Source organism: Centroberyx affinis, unplaced genomic scaffold, assembly GCF_046629955.1.
Source record: "Centroberyx affinis isolate AG114_WGS23_722 - 3 ecotype Tasmania unplaced genomic scaffold, CSIRO-AGI_Caff_v1 ptg001340l_1, whole genome shotgun sequence".
Lineage (NCBI taxonomy): Eukaryota > Metazoa > Chordata > Actinopteri > Beryciformes > Berycidae > Centroberyx > Centroberyx affinis.
In genome coordinates this window covers 35,811-58,107 of record NW_027279837.1, presented here as the reverse complement: position 1 = coordinate 58,107, position 22,297 = coordinate 35,811, and the positions used below count along the sequence as shown (strand labels likewise).

The window sequence follows — 22,297 nt, the reverse complement described above, 5'->3', positions numbered from 1 at the left end:
TGAAAACATCGTCTGAGATTGCGTCAGCTGCAGCCAAGTTAGCTGTGTTAGTCAGCCCCAGGTCAGTGACCCCCCCCAGCGCATTGCAGTGCAGTGTTGTGCAGTCAGCCTGTACCAGAGTCAGCTCTGACATGAATATACAGTGAAAAACAGTCACTCGCGCTGAATAAACCCGACCCAACCAGCATGTAAAATTCCACCGATGAAAACCAACACTGGCGGGATATTCTGAATAATTCTTTCACTGTAAACTCTCTCTGGTTGCACAAAGTCTCCCCTCCCCCTTCCCTCTCCTATTCCTAGTCTGCATCCAAGCTATTAGACCTGATCTTTCAGCACCACTCTGCCCATGCAGGATGGGAGAGAGAGCAGACAGAACGAGGGCAACGTCGGTATGTGCAGGACCGTATCAAGACTATTCAAAAGCCCAGACGTGAAAACCGGAGAGGGGGAGGCGTACGAGAGAAGAAGGAGCCCGAAAATCACCCGATTCCGTAACCGCATTGTGAATCCATCGTGTCCCACATGGGACAGGCCGGGCAGGAAGTATGTGCAGTGAAGAGGAAACCAGTGATACAGGCATACATACGGTTCTGTTCCAGATTAGACACTGTGATAAAAAGCCTCATTAACCTCTGCGAAAACCTTTTGTTGTTGTGCACCTATTACAAATAATTGAATGCACAGAATGGGCCCCATTTGCAGCTGAAACGGCACGGAAATTTATTCACAAGTTCCAGCTCTGCCATCAACCTAATACACAAAGACGCCACTGCCGCATGCATTAGGTTATATTGCTGCTGGTTTTGTGAGCCGTTTAAATGTTCAACTGCTCTACTCTGGTCTGTACGCCCTTCATTGATGCCTTGCTCTACAGAGTATGGTGCAGTATTGAGCGTTAACATCTAAATGGGTCAGCCAGCCTCGGTGAACTGTGGAGCTATTATAACCCAGACAGTTTGTCTCCGAGTCAAGCACAGAATCTCATTAGACAACTGTACATTATGATCGGGAATAATGCCTCGCTGCATTGAAAAGCAACCAGAGCTTTTGGTCACTTTGGGGGAAGATAACAGTGATTAAAAAAACACATTGCTATAATCTTTTACTGGGCTGGGCGGGAGCCATGTGTAATTAGGTTACAAAGCACACTACTTTAAACCATAAAAATCTATAATCTCCATGTGGAAATCACATAGGTTTAAAAGGAATGTCTGAGGATGGTCTTTACAGCTTGGACATGGTATAAAATTCATCTTCAGTATTGAAACAGTATGTCTCGTGTAAAATACTGCATAGCCTCGCCTCTATACAGTACGCTATACAGCACAATATGCCATATGTCCTACTACGACCAATCAAACGCTGTACTGCAATATTGCCATATTACAATGGTACAATGGTGATATATAGAAATCATACTAAACTTTCATGACGTTTAGGAACATCACTAGTTGTAATCAGGTTCAAGTTTTACTGTAGGCTAGTTTGTTTCCTGGGTAACAAACACCCAGTCTGTCTTTCGGCCAGCACATTCCTTACCAGCCAAAAAAGGAAGTGCTCCATTGTCCATTTATCCCTGTAAATAACTCAAAACACAAAGCCAGGGAACATTTAATTGGGTGACCTATTATTTAGGAAAAGATGCCAAAATCTGTCCAGCTCTGGGGCCGCCTAATCAATGAAAACAGTGTGAAAAATAGAGTTTGACAAACTTATGAGAAACTCTGGAGCTGAAACCTTATACTTTGTAAAACATTGATTGACCTTGATGAGCCTTCCAAACCAAATTTCAAACATCAGTGAACAGGGTGAGTGAGTAGTGAGGGGGGGGAGGGGGGGTGAGGGGGCTCCAGTATGGCTTTCCTTAAAAAGCCAGGTCAAGCATTCACCACACTGTAAAAGGAGCTGATCGTCTATCAGACCTCAGGAGCTGTGACAGCACCTTGCATACTAATGGCACCACTCTCCCTCCTTTATACTGTAGGGAATATCAGTGTCAGCAGCTGAGTGAGGGAAGCCTGCTTTTAAAAAAACTGAACTAGTTTGTTCTTATTTTTCATTGAGACTTAAAGTGAAAAACAGCTTCAAGCCTTTACTGTGAAGTGAAGACACATCATGAGGCGGACATCAAGCTGAAAAAAGCATCATGTCTCTGCATCATATGAGCAAGAACATGGTCGATTCAAAAGAGGCCACAGAATAACTCAAGTACACAAAGTAGTTCCTATAGGCTATAATGCAAAGTGAAACTGAACTGAGAGAGAAAAGGCAGAAGAAGCCACACATTCCTGCACCATTATGCATGGAAATCCAATGTATATGCCCTTTCTGGGTGGGATCACCCAGCAAAAAGGAACGGAATGACTTCTGGGCATATCGGCCTTAATTACAAAAGACTAAATCTATGGAAAACCCAACATGCACACCGCAATTCTCTGCAATAAGGGCTGGTAAGGGCTCGTTGTTAACTAACTGCATCCAAATGGCTGCCCCAGTGTTTGTTAATATTAAGGCGTACGTTGATAAAGCACTGGACACAAACTGAAGTTGACTACGATGTGTTTTTTGAAATTTGGATGCAGTCGAGTCACAGAGACCCGCAAAACTCAACTGTGCTGTACATCTACAACTACAGCTAGAACAGGACTAAGATCTGAGAAACAATGACAACACATGTAAAGTTATTACACATATATACATATACATTATACAGTGAATACCTCATCAAAAGCCACATGCCGACTAAAACTTCTCAGTAATCTTAAACTCCTTCTTGCCATGCATCCACATAGAAGCAACAGTGCAATGGGATAAGCAAACCTGCATGTGATTTATATTCACTTTTAAACCATGAGGTCAAAAATTGAATTCACACAAAAACTAAGACTATGTATCCACAACTTCTGACCTATTTAAAACGCTGTATATAGGGGCCTCACTGAGCTATAACAGAGTTCTGGGTATCCTCCATGAATAGTGAAACAAATCAGAAGTTGGTTCACTGAAATGATTTTGTTATACAGCTGGAATACAAAAATGAGATTTTCCTTTGGATCAGCAACAGTAAAATTGGCCACAACCATACACCCCAAATTCCTCTGCCGCTGCTCTGTGAACCCGCAGCCTGCCAGCAGATTAACACAGTGAAACTGAAACTTTTCCTGCAAGATTCAAAACACACTTGCAGACTTAACGGCACTAATAGCCCAGACTCCTATACGAGGCACCATTGTGTGTGTGTGTGTGTGCATCCTGGATCAAACGAGAGGGGGCCGGGAAATGAATTAAAGACATGCGTAAAGCGGGCGAGGATGCTGTCTACTCTCGGCAGGGCTTCGCCGTGCATCCCCCCCGTATTACTCCTCAAGTGTCTGTTTCCCACACCAGTCAAGGTTAACAAGCCGCTGGTGTCTGCGTCGGCTGGAAAACGGGGAGGGGTGGAGGTGGAGGTGGAGGGTGAGGTGCTGCAACTACAGTGTGATGATGCAGACGGGCAGAAAGCTACAGTAGCCTACAGTCCCTTAAATATTCCCAACCACATCCCTCCCCTGCTCTTAATGTCAATATTCCCAAATACACTGTGTGCACCATGCGACTGTGCGCCGCGGATTAAGCATGAATACACCATGAGGCAATGATTAATCCTGGCATCTTTTTTTAGATACACAATAAATTACAGCCAGACGAGGAGGGGGAAAAAAACTCCGGTGCGCACTAATCCGGCTGGCAGCGCGCCTACAGGATAAAGAAAATATATAAAGAATAGTTTTAATGGTGGATGCGGATGCGTTTACTGAGCAGCGGAGAGCCAGCGAGCCATCCTCAACTGATGTTAAAATAAAACAACGTGCAACACCACAAGGTAGCATAACCCATCCATACCTTTCTCTCCATCACTATGCGCTTTTAGGCTACTCAACAACAGCAACTGTAGGATGTGTCTCTGTGGAGCTGTCCGGTCCGGCGCGGCGCTTCCTCACTCCCCAACTTCCTCGCGGCTTTCAGTAACAGCGGCGTCTCCCTATCACTTCCCCATTACTGGACAAGCTAGGCGACTTGTTAGCGCTGGCCTGTGGGACGCCGAGCCGGGGATGGAGCCAGAGCCAGGATTGGTGAAGCCTTGTTCGGAAGGGGAGAAGAGGCGCAGGCGCGGTCTCTGCTGGAGAGTCGATATAATGAAAAATTACCACTGGCAGGGAGTGTCAGCAAATTATCCTCCCGAGCTTGTTTCTAGGCTGCTGCCCGCTGGAATATTTCACAAAGGAGGGGAAAATGTTTGACTACAGGTTAGTCCGTGTCTGGTTAACACTGGGGATATACGAGGTGCGCAGGAACAAAGGGAATAATGCCATTTTTTTTAGGACTGTTGTGGCCTCAGTGATGCTCCATCTGAAACCTGTTCACTACGACAGAGGAAAAGCACCGCGAGCTCCCTAACCACAAGAACTATAGCAATCCTATAAGAAATTTGAGAAGGATGCTGTGCAAAGATCACAGCAAAGCTACAAGTCCCTCTAGTAATGTTATAGGATTATAGGAGATAAAATAAATACCATAAAGTATAATAAAGCCCCTGTAAGCTCACTGTTGGCGTATGTTGAGTGCCTGAATACTATGGAGATTATTTGTTAGGTTCCTTTCTTATAAACTGGAGGCATTGTGAAAAAACAGAGAGAATTTAATTATGCTTCCTTCCACAGCAAGCAAAATTATATCCCTCCACCACAACCGCGTTACAATAAGATGAAATTTATTTATACTGTACTGCATGAAGGGTTTCATGCAGTAGCTTGGAAAGCTATTTTTGCTCGGCTCTGGAGCTTGGATATGAATACGTCTTCTTGAATAATGAATACATTTCTGCGCACCTGGAAACCATTCTGGACACATATTGCACATTAAAATTAAATCCGAGTCAAGTGTCAGTGCAGGAAAGTCCTGAGGTCTGTCTCATGTCAGCAGAGCCGTGACTCAAGTCTGAGTCAGCAGCTTGAGTCCTAAACTCTGCGGGACTAGAGCTGAGCAGGGAACTGTTGGCAAGCATCCACCCTGCTGAAGTGCCCTTGAGCAAAACCTTTAATCCCTCTCAGCTGCAGGGCTGCTGCTCTGTAGCTGACCGTGACCTTTGACCTCTCTATGGAAGTAGGGCAAGAGAAAAGAGTACTTACTTAAATACTTACAAAGAGTACTAAATGAAAACTGTTTTTTTTCAATTTATGCCAAAAAAAGAAGACAAAAAATGTGTTTTCTTGTATTTTTACATCAAAATCTCATTAGTTTTACTTCCTGGAAAAGAGAAAATCTGTACTAGTGATGTCATCGTGTACCAGGATGTGTGAACAAAAACTCAACCAATACAATCATCACATTTTTGAACAATCAACCTCCTTCGCCACTCTCTCCCCAACTGATATCCCATTGGTTTACACTTTTGATCCATCCGTGTTTTGTCCCGTCCCGAAATATCCTTTCAACAGGAAATACACCATATTAAGGAAGCAAGATGTTCTCAAAATGCCGTTTCATTGTGACTTTAAGGCCTTTAAGGGTTTGCCTCTCAGGACTAAGGTGTGATTTGGAGAGAGTTCAGGAAGTGCAGGAGGGCATTTGGCTCATAGTCCAGTTCTTTCCACGGTGCATCAACAACCCACTTCTCCCCACCCGCAAACTCCCATCAGCAGAGGTTTACTAGTGAAGCCTTGGCTCTCAGTGCCAGTAGCAGGAACAAAAGAAATCCCATAACTGAAAATTTATTGAAATTTTTTGGCATCATAAACCAATTTTAAAAAGCTGGGATTCCCATGAGGTCAAGCTGGAGACAAATCTACTGGTGTAGCCTTTTAGTGCGGCTTCTCTTTCCAGATGAGTGAGTGCGCTTCACACTTTCAGGATGCTAAAGCTGACAGTACATTCACATCGACAACTGTATTGTCTCATTGAGGAACAATTCACTGTTTTTTTTTCTTTAATTTACTACAATAAGGTTGCAGATACCAACACTCCAGAGCCAGGCTTTAACCCTTGGCCACCAAGAACCTTTGCAGGACTTGATGCACTTATACCTTAATGCATGGCGAACACTTAACACTTATTCAATTCCCAGTGTGATATGCCAGATATGCCCAGTGTGGCCGGGTATTTGAACCACCAGAATTTGCACTAAAAATGAGGCCACAGTGAACCCAGAGGCGCTTCTTAAGAGATCATTCCTGAGAATTCAAATCTAAAGTGTGTTTGTTTCCCCCTCCCACACACACACACACACACACAACTTAGGAGTTAAGAGTTGTATTTAGCTTTTTCTCTGTTGTTCCAAGAATTAAAAAGCTAAAAGTTTAAGGCTTAAAAGGTCAAAACACAACAGCAATATTTAGCTTGACTGGAAATCTGTCATGCTCTCATTGGCTGCCTTCTGTCTTAATACCTGCCAGAACGTGAACTTCCATACCATCACGTTTACCTTTCAACTTGTCAACACTTGCCTAAACTAGCTGCGGATTGCACTTAGCTATAAATTACATGGGTGCAGTATGTACATGGCTGGTTAAATGATTACAAGTAAATGGCCTGAGTTATCAAACCTGCTTCAGTCACTAAACTCCTGCTAGAGCTGCAAGATAAGACATGGATGACTTCACAGGTCATTTGTCCATGCCAGTTTCTTCAGGTTCAAGGAAAAGCAGCAAGGAGAAATGAACGGGAAATAAATGCTTGAGGCATCGATGACCAATTCCTTTGTAGATTTCCATTAGAATTTGGAGAAACCGCTTAAATGGCCGATGCCAATCTCCCTTGCCAATATAGCAGGACCATGATGATTCAAGGCTAACTTCAACTACTTCCACTTTTTGGCTTGTACTCATTTAACCAACATATTATCCCTACTGGATATATGCATATCCATACCAGAGTTAATTTGAACCATGTGCAGTTCATGCTGACACAAACGCAGAAACACTGAGGAAAACTATGAGAGGCACAGACTTTCTGAAGTTATAAATTAGTATAAATTACTGCTTCACTGGATATTATCTTAATCTTGCCAAATATCATTGTATTCATGAAATGGGACTGCCACATACATAAGTAGTGCAGTTTTTTTTAAACTACTTATATGAGATGGCTGGGGATACCCTCAAATTAAACCAGACAGTCTGCATTTTGACCATCTTTTCCCATAAAGGGTAATAAGAGTTTGTGTTGTTAAAAATGTGTTGTGGTCCAAATACTTCTGAAGCTCACTTTATGTCTCTGTTCACAGGAGGTAATAACATTTTAGCAATATTTTTTCAAACATGACAATTTTATTTGATTACAAAGCCAAAAGAATATTGTCATTATTATTTGTCTGCAGAAACCAAGGAAAGCAAGGAAATCAAGTGTTTCAGATTTTCTAGCAGATGAAGACAATTCATGTTTTTAAACCGATCCTGAGGGGCTCGTGTCAGTCCTGGACGTCAAAATAATCTATCACAGGTTCTTCTTTAACCATCTTCGACCAGGTACTTCCACTCACAGCCCTGGTAGGAGAATCAAGAACAAAGCAATCCATAACCAACACTGAAATCAAAATCTGGAAACTAATTCAGGTAAAACGTTAATGAATATTGAAAGAATATTGGCTGCGTATGACAAAAACGATACATTATCAGTTCATGCATTTAGCTGATGCTCTTATCCTGAGAAACTTACAATGGGTGAGCAAGTAGGGGTTCAGTTTGATGCTTAAAGACACAGATGGGACACATGGCTGTTGCAGGGATCGAACCTGTGACCTTCCAGTTACAGAACGGTCTGTGCATCAACCATTCATTCCTGCTAAACCCTCCCAACCATCCCCAATGAGTCCATCCCACCCAGAAAAGGACCTAAAACAGCTTCACTGACTCATTATTCAGAGGATGCTGATGTAAACTGGTGTGTTAAGAGACGATGACTTACTTGCTGCTGTGCTGTTTGATATGAGCGATGGGGGGAGGGGCTCTTGTAGTCGTCTCTCTCTCTATCAGTGATGTCAGCGTCGAGTTCGGACAGGCCGACTTCCCCCTGGGCATGAGCAAGATAACACAGCGCGTCCCCCAAAGCCGCAATCAATACTTTCATTTGTTTGCGATACAGATCAATCTATTCAGCCTGTATGGATTAGGAAACATGTTCAGTAGAGGAAAAAGCGTTACTTGTGGGCCGTGATGACCACATTGCGTTTGGGCTCGCTGTCGTAGCTCACGCTTTCCACGCCGTACGTCTCGGCGAGCTCGTGGACGATCTTCCGGTGCTCTCTGTTCATGGGCGGGAAACAGTGGCTCCTCTTCGGCTGCTTTCCCTGTGCACATTGGGGTTCGTGTGACTATTAGGGATTCATACAAAGACACATTTCGGGGTTTCCCTGGCCCGCTTCTGCCCATCCTTTTGTGACAACTACATGCTGGGTAAAATTACTGTAAATATTGCATACATCTTTGTGATTCTAATGGCATCTACTGGCTTCGTTATCTAGCTAGTGCAACTAGCCTATGGAGTGGCATATTTTTTATTCTTCTCAATTTTATTCTACTCTATCTAAAATTGATTCTCTGATCTGTTAGCAGTGTGAAATGGCCTACAGCTGAGATATCTAGGCCTACTTGTAATGCAACACACTCCTCTCCTTCCTCCAAACCAGATACACATATACTGGGCACAAATGTGAACAAATTACAGTCATAATAACATTCTGGATAACTTAGGTTGAATTTTTTTTTTTTAATAATCAATGCAAAATACTCAGTTTGGGTTTAGACTAATTGGTCTACTTAATAAGCAAGGCAGCACATCTTTGACCTGCCTTTTCTTCACAGTAATGTAGGGGGAATTTGGAAAACAATTGGCAAAATGTAGCAGAAAAGGAAATTTAAAAGGCTTATGTTATTGGGAAAGTGCAAGTCCATACCAGAAAAGCAAAGGGGACAAAGTGAAGTGAGATGGAGCAGCACAGTACGCAGAGAACTAAAGATGTGAGAGAATGTGAAGAGACATTTCATAGGCCTAGAGTATCTTATACAGATCTTTAATAGCAGAGAAGCTTTCCACCTTGTTATTATTCATCGTTCCAAAAGTGTTTCAGCTGCTGACAAACAACCATTACCATTCCAAGAACACAACTGACAAAGAAACCCAAGCAGCACTAACAGAGACCTTGATAGTCTCACTCCCTGATAGCCTTGATGCATCGAACAAAACTGGAAAAAAAGAACATGAATGCTATTTTCCTAACTGCTGCATGAAGTACCTACTAATTTAGTCTGGCATAGAAACGGTTATTATAGAGGCTTTGCAGTCGTGTCAGAAATCTACTAGCAACCACAGCTGGTTCCATCTTGGAGGTCCACTGGAGAATTGACCGTGCTCAGAAATGGCTAAATATAAAACAACTGGGCCAGAAAACAATCTGACAAAGATACAAGATGCGGGTGTAGATTCATACAGTAACATTATAGGTATAAATGAGTCTGGTATGGTAAGTTTTTCAAATTTAGGTGACTGTAACATAGTGAAGTATCTTGTCTTTAGTTGTAGCTCTTACTTCAGAGCTCTAGTTGTATCTTGAGAAGAATCAGCTCATTTAATCTGTACAGTTGGTTTTTCTCTGTTAGCTAGCTAACTAGCCACTACTAGGTACTAGTGATGTAACGTTACCTAGTGTGCAAATCACATGTGCTAACAAGACAGTGATAGTTAGCTGAGCAGATGCTGTGGCTACATACTGGCTAACTAACAAGCTGACATTATCTAAACACACAATCAGATGTTTCAGTGATGAAATGACCAGTCCACAGCCAAAAACAGCATGGAAATGAATAATGTCTATTCAATATTGTTAAGACGACAAATTTAGATAAAGCTGTTCCTAGTCCTTGTTGCCAAAGAGCTGTGGGCTCAACATGGCCACCAGAGGGAGCATTATGTCACATGAAACCCCCTCCATCCCCACCATCATGGACCAGAATACTGTCACAAGGGAATCAGTCATTTTATCATCTTACCTTATTAGCAAGCTCAACAAGATTCTTGATCTCCTCTTCTACTTCTGTGACAAATTTCAGGTCTTTTCTGAAAAAGAAAAAAAAAAGGGATGGAAAGGCGTAGGGGGAGTTTTTAATGTTGCCAACAGAGGTGTAAAAAAACAAACCTGGCATCCTCTTTGAGGCTGTCGCTGTATACGGAGGTGGAGCGGATGTTGAATGGATCTGCAGTGGAGTCAATCTGCAAAGCCTCTGCCAAGCGCCTGTTCCTCTCCAGTGTAGCACACTCCTGGTCACACTCGAGCCTGAGAAAACAAACCAGACCATTTGGCCAAAAAAATAGTTTACATCAAGTTTTTAGGATGGATGCCATTTAAACTTCAGTAGTTTACAAGTTGGGGTTGTAAAATATTACTTAAAACGGACAGTTCTGGTCCTCAATTCTGATTGAGTCACATTCAAAGTTGTAAATACCTGTTAACCTCATGATTAATTTAAATATTAATGCACAAACAGAAGGTCACCATTCATAGCATACAAGAAATATATTGCTTGGCAAAAGAATATTTAATTAGCATATTTTAATTATTGATTTACAAAAGTTTTGAGCATTTCCATTTTTTGCATCAGGCCTCAAAACAGTCTTAACTGTACTAAAATCACAGAAAAGCTTGGCCTCTCATGGTTTACTGCTTAAATAATTTTGTGCACGCACCAAAATCACTTTCAGACAACATTTATAATCTTGATTTTAGCAGTCTAAGCCTTAAGCATCGATTTCCTCCATTTCTCTACCTGGTCTGTTTCAGCTCCTTCTTAGTGATGAGCTGGCCGATGTCCACAGAGTCGCCGAGCTGCATGTCAGACAGTTTGCTGGCCATGGCAATGGCTGCATACCTATGGTACGGAAATGAAGGGATTTTTAACTATGTCATATTCTCAATTCACATAAGTAAAACACACACACACACACACACACACGCATAAAGAGTTGAACTGACCTCTGATATGAATTGGCCGCCTCTGTGCACACCACTGTTTCTTTTCTTCGACCGCAATCACACTGTAGTGCCACCTGTGAGAAGTAAACAAATTAGACCCCTGCCTGGTAAGAAAGGCTTGTCAGCATGACGGCTCTTTTTCCAATTTGCAGCAAAGCACTTGTGAGATCCAAGTGACCCCCCCCCCCCCAAAAAAAAGGAATCAAAATCAGCAGCTGCACTGCGAACCCTAATATTTGGCTTTTCTGAAAGTTTGATAGTGTAGCAGTGAGGAATTCTTTTGAAGTTACTCATTACTCGCCAAGTTCTTGGACGATTGCCACTGGCATTTAGGCATTGTTTCATCAATCATACATATTTTACACATTTATTACTGAGATATGGTGTGGCTTTACACTTTTACAGCAGATTTCATCAACTGCTTGTAGTCTCTGTAGAGGGAGGGATAGAAGTTGAATCATAAAGAGTCGCCACACAATTGTAGCCTTAAATGTATTCAATAAATTAATTATAACTTAAAAAGAAATCTATATTCTGACAAGCATGTTTTCATCTGGGTTAACTCATTACACTGACAAAGACATGTTTGTTGAAGCATTTTTAGCTAAGAGTGTGCACCAACTCCTTATGCCTCTGTGTAACAAAGACCGTTTTCAGTGACTTCACACTTTGTAACCCATTTTTCAAAATCAATGCTCCAGCCACAGTACAGCTGTTCTCTGCGGCAGTGCGCTGTACCTTGGCAGTGCAGGAGGTGCGTGGGCAGCTGCTGCCTTTATGGCAGGGAGCAGAACATGGGTGGCCGCAGTCGGGACGAGGCAGGGCGCACGGCTGGTGGCAGCCACCTTCTGCCAGGCACTCGGCCCGGTGGCAGATGCGCCTGCAGTGGTGCATTTCACACGGCAGCACCTTGTTACAAGTGAGGCCGCATGAGATGTCTTGCAGATGACACGGGATGTTGCTGCGTTGCTGCGGGTCAAAGGAGACAGTCTCACTCACAGGATCAAAACAGAAAATGTAGAATTATGAATGCTGTGAAGGCTCAGTTGATCTTACTAGACCTCATGAAGTTACCTCGTGCTTTCCCATGCACCACTTCTGAGTGAGGTACGTGCAAGGTGGACACTTCTCTTCGCTGTGGCAGTTGTGAAACACTGAATATATTTAAAACAGACAGACAGTTAAGAGAACATTTTCAAATACAGTGTTGAATAGCAGTGTGAGCAGTCAACATGTTGCTTTACCTGGGTGGTCACACTCGTGCCTTCTAGTGCACAGGTTCTTGCACTCCGGAGGCTTGGTGCCACAGGCGATGGGTGGGTACAAGACACTTAGCCCACAGTGACACGTCAGCTCATCAAAACCTACACACAGAAGGCAGTGACACACACAGGATTTGAGCAGTGTGGCGGGCAAAGTCATGAGATTAAAGCCAAGCACAATACCACAAGGGGAAAAGAACTAAACAAAGATGATGTAAAAGCCTCAAATGAGTTTTTTGAAGAACCAAATAACTATGTGGTACTTTTTTTTTTCTTTCTTATACTTTATTGTCAAAGAATTTCTTTTTCTTTTTCTTATGTGGTACTTTTGAGACTTGGCTCAGAAACACAGCACAGTCGGACCGGGGCGGACGACTGCGGGACTCACTGGATTGCCAGCAGGGTTCACAGTTTCCACGGTGACAGGGCTCCTGGCAGCGGTGGAGGCCACAGTTGAGCTTGTAGCCACAGATCAGGGGGCATTTGTGCTCCAAGCTCTGAACGGACACAGATATAGTGTATAGTGAAATACAGTGTGATAGCAGCTCCATATAGCCTAACATTATCCCAATAACCAAAATTTCAATACTAGTTTGATACAATTGTGAGAGATTATTGAATTAGATATTTCATTTTATTAATGTTCGATACTTTCAGCAAATGTTTTCTGCAAGCTGAAATTCATTTCAGTGTCGACTGCAGAGGGTGTGTACGTTTGGACTGCATGCAGATTGGAATAGTTAAAAGAAGAAGAAGGAGGATTGGAATAGGCAGACCGCAGTCTGGCTCTTGTCAGTGGATTTCAGCAGTTGGTGCAAAATTAAACAAAACAGCTGAAAACATGGCAACAGCGTCAAATAGTCCAGTAACCCTCTTGAATTGAATCTCTGTCCACCTAAACAGACTGGTAAAACAAAGGAACAAAATATGGATCTATTTCGCTTACAGAGCCGACAAAGACAGACTCCAAACTGAAATCAAAACCTCTGTGCAAAAAATTGCTTCAAAGCTGTCCAGGTTCAATGTGGCAACATAACTTATCAATGCATCTCATAGATTTTTAGAAGACATCACTGCACAGCTATATTCAAGTTCTTGATATTATTTTATTTCTTTTCATTGCAGAGTTGAAGTTATTTAAGTTACTGATATTCGTGTTGAATTCATAGTGCTTTCCATGGTGCTATTGGAGTTTTTTTGTATCATAATAGTATCAGATTTTTAGATATTAAACTTGGTATTAGTATCAATGTCAAAACTCTGGTATTGTGACAACAGTATGGTCTCAGCTCTTTCATCATTTAGATTCACTTTTAACTCCAACTTGTGTGATGTCAATTTACTAAACAGTGCCTGACAGTGTAAAATATACATGTGCAACACGGACACAGGCTCACTCAACACTCACCACACAGCACAGCTCGCCACACTTGTGTCGGCCACAGGAGCGTTTCTTGTTGCATCGCCTCTCACAAGTGAAGACAAGCTGATCTAGAATCGAAAAGAGTCGGGACAGAAATACCAGAGGAGGGAGCCAGGTAGGTGGTGAGAGACATGGATATCATTTCATATTTGTTTAATCTCAACTGAATGTAGTTAAATCTCACCTTCATTATGGATTATTGCACATGGGACTTCCTGAAAAAATAAGGAAGGTGTCTTTCAGTTCTTTGGTGTAATAAATAAACCACACAACTGACTGAGGCACTCATACATGAAATACATGTTCTACTGGCATTTCTCCCCACCTTGGTCTTGAAGCCACATCTACATCTGATAGTCGAGGTAAGGGAGCAGGGCCCGCAACTGCCTTCATGGCACAGCTTCTCACACATATGAATGATGTCTGAAATAACATAAGTCAACATTTGTTAACTCCTGACAAACTGTAAGAACAATGCAGTATCCCCAAGACAATGTATATCCTGTTTACCTTTACAATAGAGCACACAATACTTGAAACCATTAGCAGAAGTTGAGAACAGTTCATTTCAAAGTTTCTTTGTTTCAGGATTAGCAACATAGCCTGAGGTTAGATGGTTGAGGAAATGACAATGAGACACTATGGAAGGGAGATTTCTTAAGAACTGGATCAGCTTTTGTAACATTTTAAGACATATATTTAAATTTTTAAATGCTCATACAACTAGTCATATGAAAACCTGCCATCCAGTAGTAAGGCCAAACAGCAGTCAGTGAAACTAAATCCATCAGTTTATCTTCAAACACTGGTATTACAGTATTAATTTCCCCATATTGCTGAACTGTACTGATTCACATTTGTTGCCTAGTTCCCTGATAGTGTAACACAAGCGCATCGAAAGACACAATAGTGAAATAATAAACCTGCGTCAGTGAAAAAACAGAACCTTATGATGCCGAGGGCTATGGGCAAATATAAAAAAACATAAGGCTCTACCAGACATGATTGAAAAGCATGAAGGCTTTAAATTAGGTCAGATAATGCCTGAGCTGACATGACATTTGAAGGTTTCTCCTGAAATTCTCCATGCCCTTCTCTATCATTTTAAATGTTGAATGGTTTAGGTTACTATTGTCAGCCTAATTTCAATCAAATCTCCTGGGGGAATTTAAATTTGTGGAAACAATTAGGTGTGACACTCTATTCAAAACTGTTGTTTCATTAGAGTTCTACAGCCTTGGGTTTCTTCATGACTGAAATTCAATGTTTTTAATTACAGATTTGAATAGAGATAGTGTTGCTGCCGCACCCAACTGTTTCCATGGCCTTTTTAAAAAAATATATATATATTTTAAGAGAGCACTACTTTACTTGTTTGAGCACAAACTTTCTCCTTGAAATTTTTATGTTGCATATATTTTTGAAGCCTAACTTTCATTTTCATATCTTTTATTTAAACAAATACTGAAGCACTGAGCAGAAATTATTTAAGTGTTAGTAGGTTGCCCAGGCTCTCGTGTCAGAGACTAAGTATGTCTATGTCTTTTTAATCGAACACAAAATTATTCATGCACTTTTACTAATTAAGACACACTGCTGGTCTTCCTCACCGCTGGAGCCGCAGGCCAGGGGCTTGCTGCACGTCTTCCCACAGGAGGGGATGGGGTCCGAGCAGCTTTGTCGCTCTGCGTAGCCCAGCTCCAGGAGCTTGGCCAGCGGCGTCTGCCCACAGGGACAGGCCTTCACCAGGCTGGGGGAGAGCGGGCACGGCTGGCACGGCCCGCGGTGGCACACCTGCTGGCACCGGTGGGCTTCACACTCCAGCATCCTGAACGCAGAACAGTCAACAAAACACACAGTCTCAGTCTATGATGGGAACTGTCTAACTGAAATAAGGGCTTTATTGTTGTTGGATGAAAGGCATCATTATCCACTGACAATAACAATCAGCTGTTCTGCGGAGCCGCAAGGTCAGACTTACTTCCCACATGGTTTCTGACAGGAGAAATGTCCGGAACCGTCAAACCCTTCTTTATCTGTGCCGCACAGAACTTCACGGGAGGTAACGCCACAGTAACAAGCTACATAAACAAAAACAGAAAATAAAATTCATTTAAATTAACTAGTGCAGTGCCCGTTTGCTTTGAGCCCCGCTGCTGCACAGAGCGCTGTTCGCTTGTTTATTCAAAGTTTATTAATACTGAACGTGTCGCGTGTCCAATCCGACACTGCACGTCCTTGGGTCCCCAGCAATACACCCGCCAAGTGTGAAGCAGATCGGACGAATGGTTCTCGAGATATGCGAAGGACACACATACAGACAGAGATTCCTTGCTTTATAGTATGATGAATGTTAGAATTTTTTTATGCTTTTTGTTACTATAACTGAAAAAAGCCAAGGCCAAAAGACCACTGCAGGACAATGTCATCGGTAACACTTTATTTGGATAGTCCAATGTTGATATTCAACTAACAAAACAACTGACAAATGATAGATGTACAAACAAAGTGTCACTTGCCTATTTGGTGCATTTCCGCAGACTACGTAACTCTCTAACCCTGACCCCATTTTTAAACCAAACCCAACCCTAACCTGACCCAGACTTGTTTTTAAATTATTTTTAAAAACAGTTCAAAGTAGAGATAGACAGGAAAGGTTGGGAGAGAGAGGGATGACAAGTGACAATGGTCCTGGGCCAGATTCAAACCCAAGATGTCACGTTTACATGGCACGATCCCTTGATAGTAAGTTATGAATCAACACTGGACTATCCAAATAAAGTGTGACCGTTTCATCAATCAGAATATTATATGGCACGGTCAGAGCAAAGTGAGACTCACCCTGCTTAACCTGTAGCTGGCAGGGCTGACACGCCCCGCTGTGGCACACCTGGGCACAGGTGTGTTTGTCACAGTTGAGCGCAGCACCGCACACCTTGTCACACTGAAGGACTGCAGCCTGGCCGCAGCGCATTGGCTGACTGCAAACAGGAGGATCCATCAGTGTTAAGGTGTCATGTAATACAGAGATATCTGAGAAACCGAACCCTATGGTTGCAGCTGTATAGCGACCAAAGAAATATACATAAATTACACAGATATTTAGAGATTCAGAAATTAATTCAGAGTACCTGGTCCTCCCACAGATGCAGGCTTTCGTTATAAAGGCAGGGCACTGAGGACACGGTCCAGGGTGACACAAGCTGAAGGGAGACACAGACGGGATGCGTTCAAGAAAACACTCTTCTCCTTTGGAACCATTTTTATTGGGTTGATTACACTTAAACCCAAGACACAATGGTTGCATCCCAGGGGCTGGAATTCATTCACTTTGAAGAATCCAGAGTTTGTGACAGCTCAAGATGTCCCGCCCCCCTGACTGAAAATACGCCAAATAATGGAAGCAAGAGACCATCGAACTTCCTTGTGACTTTTAGACTCACATGTTACATGGGTGGTTGCAGTCCGCTCCGCTCCTCTTCTTCCCACACATGTCACCACAGCTGTGGGGGATCTCACTGCGCTGCCACTCCGGGTTTGTGACTTTCCCTGTCAGTCAAACACGGAATACAATGTCAGAGATCGATAACTCCTTGTTTCACTCACTTTCAATGACGGGCTTGACAGGGGTGAAATCTTAAAAAGAGGGGGGAGGGTCACTGGAATAAATAATATATGATTGCAGAAAGTGAAAAGCTCTTCAGTGGGAATTTGTATTAAAAAAGAAGGTGCTCTTCAGTAAGGTAATAGCAAAATTATACCAAAAAGAATGGCAACTCTTCTTCTAAATGTAGTTGTTTGTTAAAAAACTCCGGCAACTTAGGCAATATGCCTTCATCAGGGAGGCATATTGCCAAAGTTGCCTTCAGTTGCAATTCAGTATGAATTAGCCATGGAATAAAAGCTTTTTAACTTTTTCAACTAAAGAAGAGTTGCCTTGGTCCTTTCCTTCTTTTATGTAAAATAAAAAAAAATTACATTTTGATTTAATCTATTCTGACAAAGAACTGAATACTGGTTAAAGATGTCTTATACATGAATAAAAAGGATAGTCACTCACCACAGAAGCAGGTATAGGAGGTCGGGTGTTTGAGTGCAACATTCTGGCAGGCTGGACAGCGCCAACCTTCAGTTGAATCTGAAGAATAGTTTTATTTCAGAACAATTATGAATCTCCACATAAGCTTCACATAAAATGAACAGCAGACATTCCAGCTGGCCTCAGTATTTACAAACTGCAACACAATACAATGCTCTGTTGATGCAGCAGGAAATTCAATGCATGCTAGCTGTATTGTTTTTTTGTTTACGGGGCCACAGCCACCCTCTTTTGTACAGTAAATGTGTTGGGTATTGTCTGTTTGTTTTGAGGCTCGTACCGTCTGCCTGCGAGGCCGGGGATCTGGCCCACTTCTTGATGCAGTTCAGATGGAAGACGTGGAAGCAACTCTGGCAGCTCCACACCGGAGCCATGAGCCGGATAATGTCACAACACACCATGCACTCATACTTCTCCTCAGACAACTGTTCGATCAGACAGCCTGCAGAGGGAAGAGGTCAGAGGTTCAGGAGACCGCAGTGGCTAGCATCAATGCTGAAGAAATTTTTTTTAACCCAATTTTACCAGGTGTAATGTATGGATAAAGCATATGAACAAATCTCATTTTGCATTATGGGTAGGCTATGCAAATACAGACAGGGATGGACATTAACACCAGTCAAATGTTGGTAAATTTCTCTTGTAATGGTAGGTTTGTCACAAAGTCCTTTCCTATTCCAAAAACATAGCTGGCTGGTAAAATAGTGAAAGTAGTTAGTGAATTTTGGAAATTATCAGAAACTGGAGCCTCTAGACAAAAGAGTAGTTTCTGGCCATGAAAACAGACAGGTAACAGTCTTACCTGTCTGTGTCTCCTTGCTCTTTGGCACCCTGTCCCAGCTCCTCTGTCCAGGCTTGTGGTCTTGGTGGTGCGTTCTCCTCTGCCCTCTGTCCTGTAGTGGTGTCCGTCGTGCCTGGCCTCTTCCAGCCTTCCAGGAGGCTTCGTCCCTGGCAGGATCCTGAGATGATCTGCCGTGGCCAGAGCCATCTTGGCCCCTGGCTCCCCTCTCTGAGCCCGTTTCTTCTTGAGATTGTGGCTTGGGTGGCTTGATCGGTCCCTGGCGTCGCTTTGCCTCAGTGTATTTCTTTTGAGGGTCGTCATGGTGGGAGTTTGCGTCTGGACCTCTCCTGCTCTTCTGACTTCTTTCCCTGATTTCTGAATGAAAGTTTTCTGCTTTGGTGTCAGCAGACCTTCTGCCTTCTGCTGTAGCCTGAGTCCCTTTTACGTCCTTGTCATCTTGTTCTCCTCTCCTCGACTCCTGGCTGAACTTCCTGGGTTTTTTAGGTCGAGTGTCCTGGTCTTCACTGGTATGTCCCAAATCCCTGTTCATTTCCTCCCTTCGCCAGCTAGGTCCATCAATGTCAGACCCCTCCATAGTAGATGTTCCTGACTGGTAGAAACCTCTATTGTTGCCACTGCGTGGGCCATGATCACCTCCAGGTCTTTGCCACCACGGGTCTGAGCCACCAAAACTTCCATTTAAACCCCTACTCCCTCCTCCATTTGGCCCTCGTCTTCCTCCTCCTCTGCCTCCACCTCTACCTCGTCCTCTTCCACCATCCTCTTGCCGGTAGGGAGGATGGTAATGCATTGCATAAGTTGAATTGTCATGGACAAAGGGGGGCTTAAACCCCTGATGAAAATGTCCATATTGCTGAGAAGGATCATAAGTGTTACTACTCAAGTTTCTGTCATCTTTCTGTTTGGACCGACCCCTCCTGGATCTGTGTTGATTACGCTTCTGATGTGATGTCCCATCTGGATTGAGCTCAGGTGGGTCTGAAGGACAAGTGGGTACACAGTGACAGTGTTAAGACACCTGAAGCTGTGCAAAAATCACGACCAAATACAACCACACCAGATATGAGAGAGTGAGAATGATAACTAAATAACCGAGTCTCTGAAATTAAAACAATGGCTTGTTATCATGGTTTGCTTGGTAATCGATCGAGTTTTAAAGTAGTTAAAGTTTGCCAAATAGCTAAACTATAAACCACCGAGTTAAATGGTTATTTATATGATTCATACGTTAAAAAATAATCGAACTAGCTAGCTTACGGTAATGGCGTCATCACGAGTCACACTGAACTTACTACCAGCTGTAAAGCCACATGCTTGTTAGCGACTAACGTTACTGTAGCTAAATGTAGTGCTGGCTGTCAAAGTTCACTGTCACATGTTGTCACATCACGTAACACCCTGATCACACTGATTCGCTAAGCTAGCGACCATTAGCAAACAAAATCTGAGACATAACGCTATAAAAATCAGCTGACAAGTAAGCTTGCTAATGTTAGCTAAAAGTTGATGTCGTTAGCTAACATTAGCTAGCTAACAACTACCACATAAACAGACACAATCACATGTAATGTTGGCAAGCAAGCTATAAGAGGCAATCTAGCGTTATAAGCCATGACACGCGGAGGTAATTTTGATGGTAGGAACTTGTTTTGCCTCAGTTGCCCCTGGCCTAGCTAAGATAACATGGTCAGATAGCAAGTTACCTGATGAGCCCTCTGCCATTCAGTCACAACTGTGGTTGTTGCTCTTCCACGCCACAAGTTTGAGGACAACAGGCTGTTTTGCGAGGAAAGACAAGCGTAACTAATTATTTTGTGACAAAATCTACTTTTTAAACTATATGCCACTTCTTAAAACTAACAAACTCCCCCAAAGCAGCAAATGTCAACTGTCTTAAATCCACCTTTCCAATCTGTGCTAAAGATGCCGGAAACTGGCACCACCAGCGTCAAGCCAGCCACAACAAAGGATGGGAATTCCTGTTAAGATCTTCAAAATAAAATCCTTAGTAGTGAATATGCGATGCTATTTTTCGAGCAGAACAAAGTCCACCGTGAATATAAAGAATATATTTGAGCGGGAAACGATAGTAAAGTACCAACTGTTGTTGTTTTTTTTCCAGAATGTCTTTTCACAATATATATTCATAACCATATAGCCTTAAAGTTTCACACACCCGCTGGCGACGAATCATCTTCCGGTTGCCCCTAACAGGTTCACTCTGCTGTATTGATCATTGTATATCAATAAATATGTCAGGAAACGAGATCATACATGCAAAAAAAACTGTCTAACTAATTCAGTCACACAGTGATTATATAGCACGCAAGTTCCCAAATGTTTTCATGTCAAATATAATAATGACAAGATTATTATGAGGGAATTCATGGTTTTGGATATGGTTTGGTTAATAGTTAGGCTAAATAAAACCATTAATAGTTAAATGAAATTACTCATTTGCTGTGGACTTCCTGTAACCCCTCAAGGATCCCTGGGAAACGAGTTAGACCTTTGATATAAAGGAGAAAAATCATACCAGACCGCCATTGGCCGCAAGGTGGCGCTATATGCTTTGGTTTGGGCACAGAGAATATAGACTGAGAAAAGCCCCTTGATGTGTTTGTTTAGGTGTATCAAAAAAAACACATATTATCAAACTTCTGTTCATTTTAGCTGAATTTTACATCCATTTCAGGAACTTACTGTACTTAAATCCTTCTTAATCTCATATGTGGAAACTCTAAAGCCAGTAAAGCCAAATTATTATAATGTGATGATATGTCATTCTGTCTTTCTTGCTTATTACCAACGTTATATCCTCAAGCAATATAGCCTCTATCCTGGTGTTTGCATGTATTTTTGCATTTTTTTCCATCATAAAATACCTAAAAAGAAAGAAAAACAAAAGAAAATGCTATCAGTTGCATGCTTGCATTGTTAAAGGGGGTAGTGAGGGGTTGAGGGCTGCAGTTTGGGGATAAGTGGCTCTAACTAATATGGATCATCACTTGTCCAAGAGGTCTGAATTTCAATCCAACATCCCCTGAAGCTAAATCATGTAACATGGTCATAATTGTCCCAGATGACCGGTTTTGTCCGGCTGGTTTGGAGGAGGTCATGAACCTTCCTGGACCGAGGAGCAGGGTTTTTGTAGATGTTGTGATGTAGTTATAGCAGCTGTGTACAAAGTTGGAAAAAAAGACTATAGGAGTACAGCGGATGCCGCTCGTGGCAAGTTTAATTAGACTTTGGATTGCAAACTGGAATCTGTTTAAGAGGCCACTTAAGTTAATTTTACATGTTCAGCTCTCCCAAAGCCTGAAACCAGAGAAGCAAGGCTTCAACCTGTAATTTCAATGATGTGAAGCCTGGAGCCGCTCTGGTGACAAGGAAAGACTTTGTCAAACTCATAAAATGCTTGTTATAGTAACACAGGGTTTGGGGTCAATTCATGAATGAACTCATCAATTCCAAGTCGACTGAGGAATTGGATTTGGAATTTGAAAAAACCTACAAAACAGAATTGGAATTGAATTGGAATTTCAATAAGTTTAATTCAATTCAATGAAATCCTGTGAAATTCCATGTTTTTTTGTTTTTTTCCTACCTCATATCTGAGATTACACATAGAGTTATATATTATCAATACTGAATATCATGAAATATTAAAGGAACTGTTCAGGTGGTATTTGATGCATGACATGTA

General features: G+C 42.3%; 1 protein-coding gene across 1 annotated transcript; it reads right to left on the bottom strand.

Moving 5' to 3' along the window:
- Positions 1–7,268: 7,268 nt before the first annotated feature.
- nfx1 (nuclear transcription factor, X-box binding 1) lies at positions 7,269–20,499 on the bottom strand. Its single transcript, XM_071525833.1, has 23 exons — positions 20,295–20,499; positions 18,592–19,569; positions 18,070–18,231; positions 17,751–17,828; positions 17,134–17,239; positions 16,822–16,893; positions 16,532–16,671; positions 15,672–15,771; positions 15,301–15,518; positions 14,016–14,113; positions 13,875–13,905; positions 13,676–13,758; positions 12,656–12,764; positions 12,250–12,369; positions 12,080–12,159; positions 11,744–11,974; positions 11,006–11,079; positions 10,800–10,901; positions 10,172–10,309; positions 10,026–10,092; positions 8,181–8,326; positions 7,945–8,049; positions 7,269–7,523 (listed from the first exon to the last, which is right to left on the bottom strand). The coding sequence occupies exons 1-23, from the start codon at positions 20,311–20,313 to the stop codon at positions 7,448–7,450; spliced, it is 3,333 nt and encodes a 1,110-aa protein (XP_071381934.1). The 5' UTR covers positions 20,314–20,499; the 3' UTR covers positions 7,269–7,447.
- Positions 20,500–22,297: the final 1,798 nt, after the last annotated feature.

Excerpts from the sequence above, each read along its gene's own strand:
- nfx1 (XM_071525833.1), bottom strand. Across the intron at positions 16,672-16,821 it reads TGCATCTGTGGGAGGACCAG|TCAGCCAATGCGCTGCGGCC; the intron begins GTACTCTGAATT and ends TCCTGTTTGCAG. Across the intron at positions 14,114-15,300 it reads CCTGGCCTGCGGCTCCAGCG|ACATCATTCATATGTGTGAG; the intron begins GTGAGGAAGACC and ends ATGTTATTTCAG.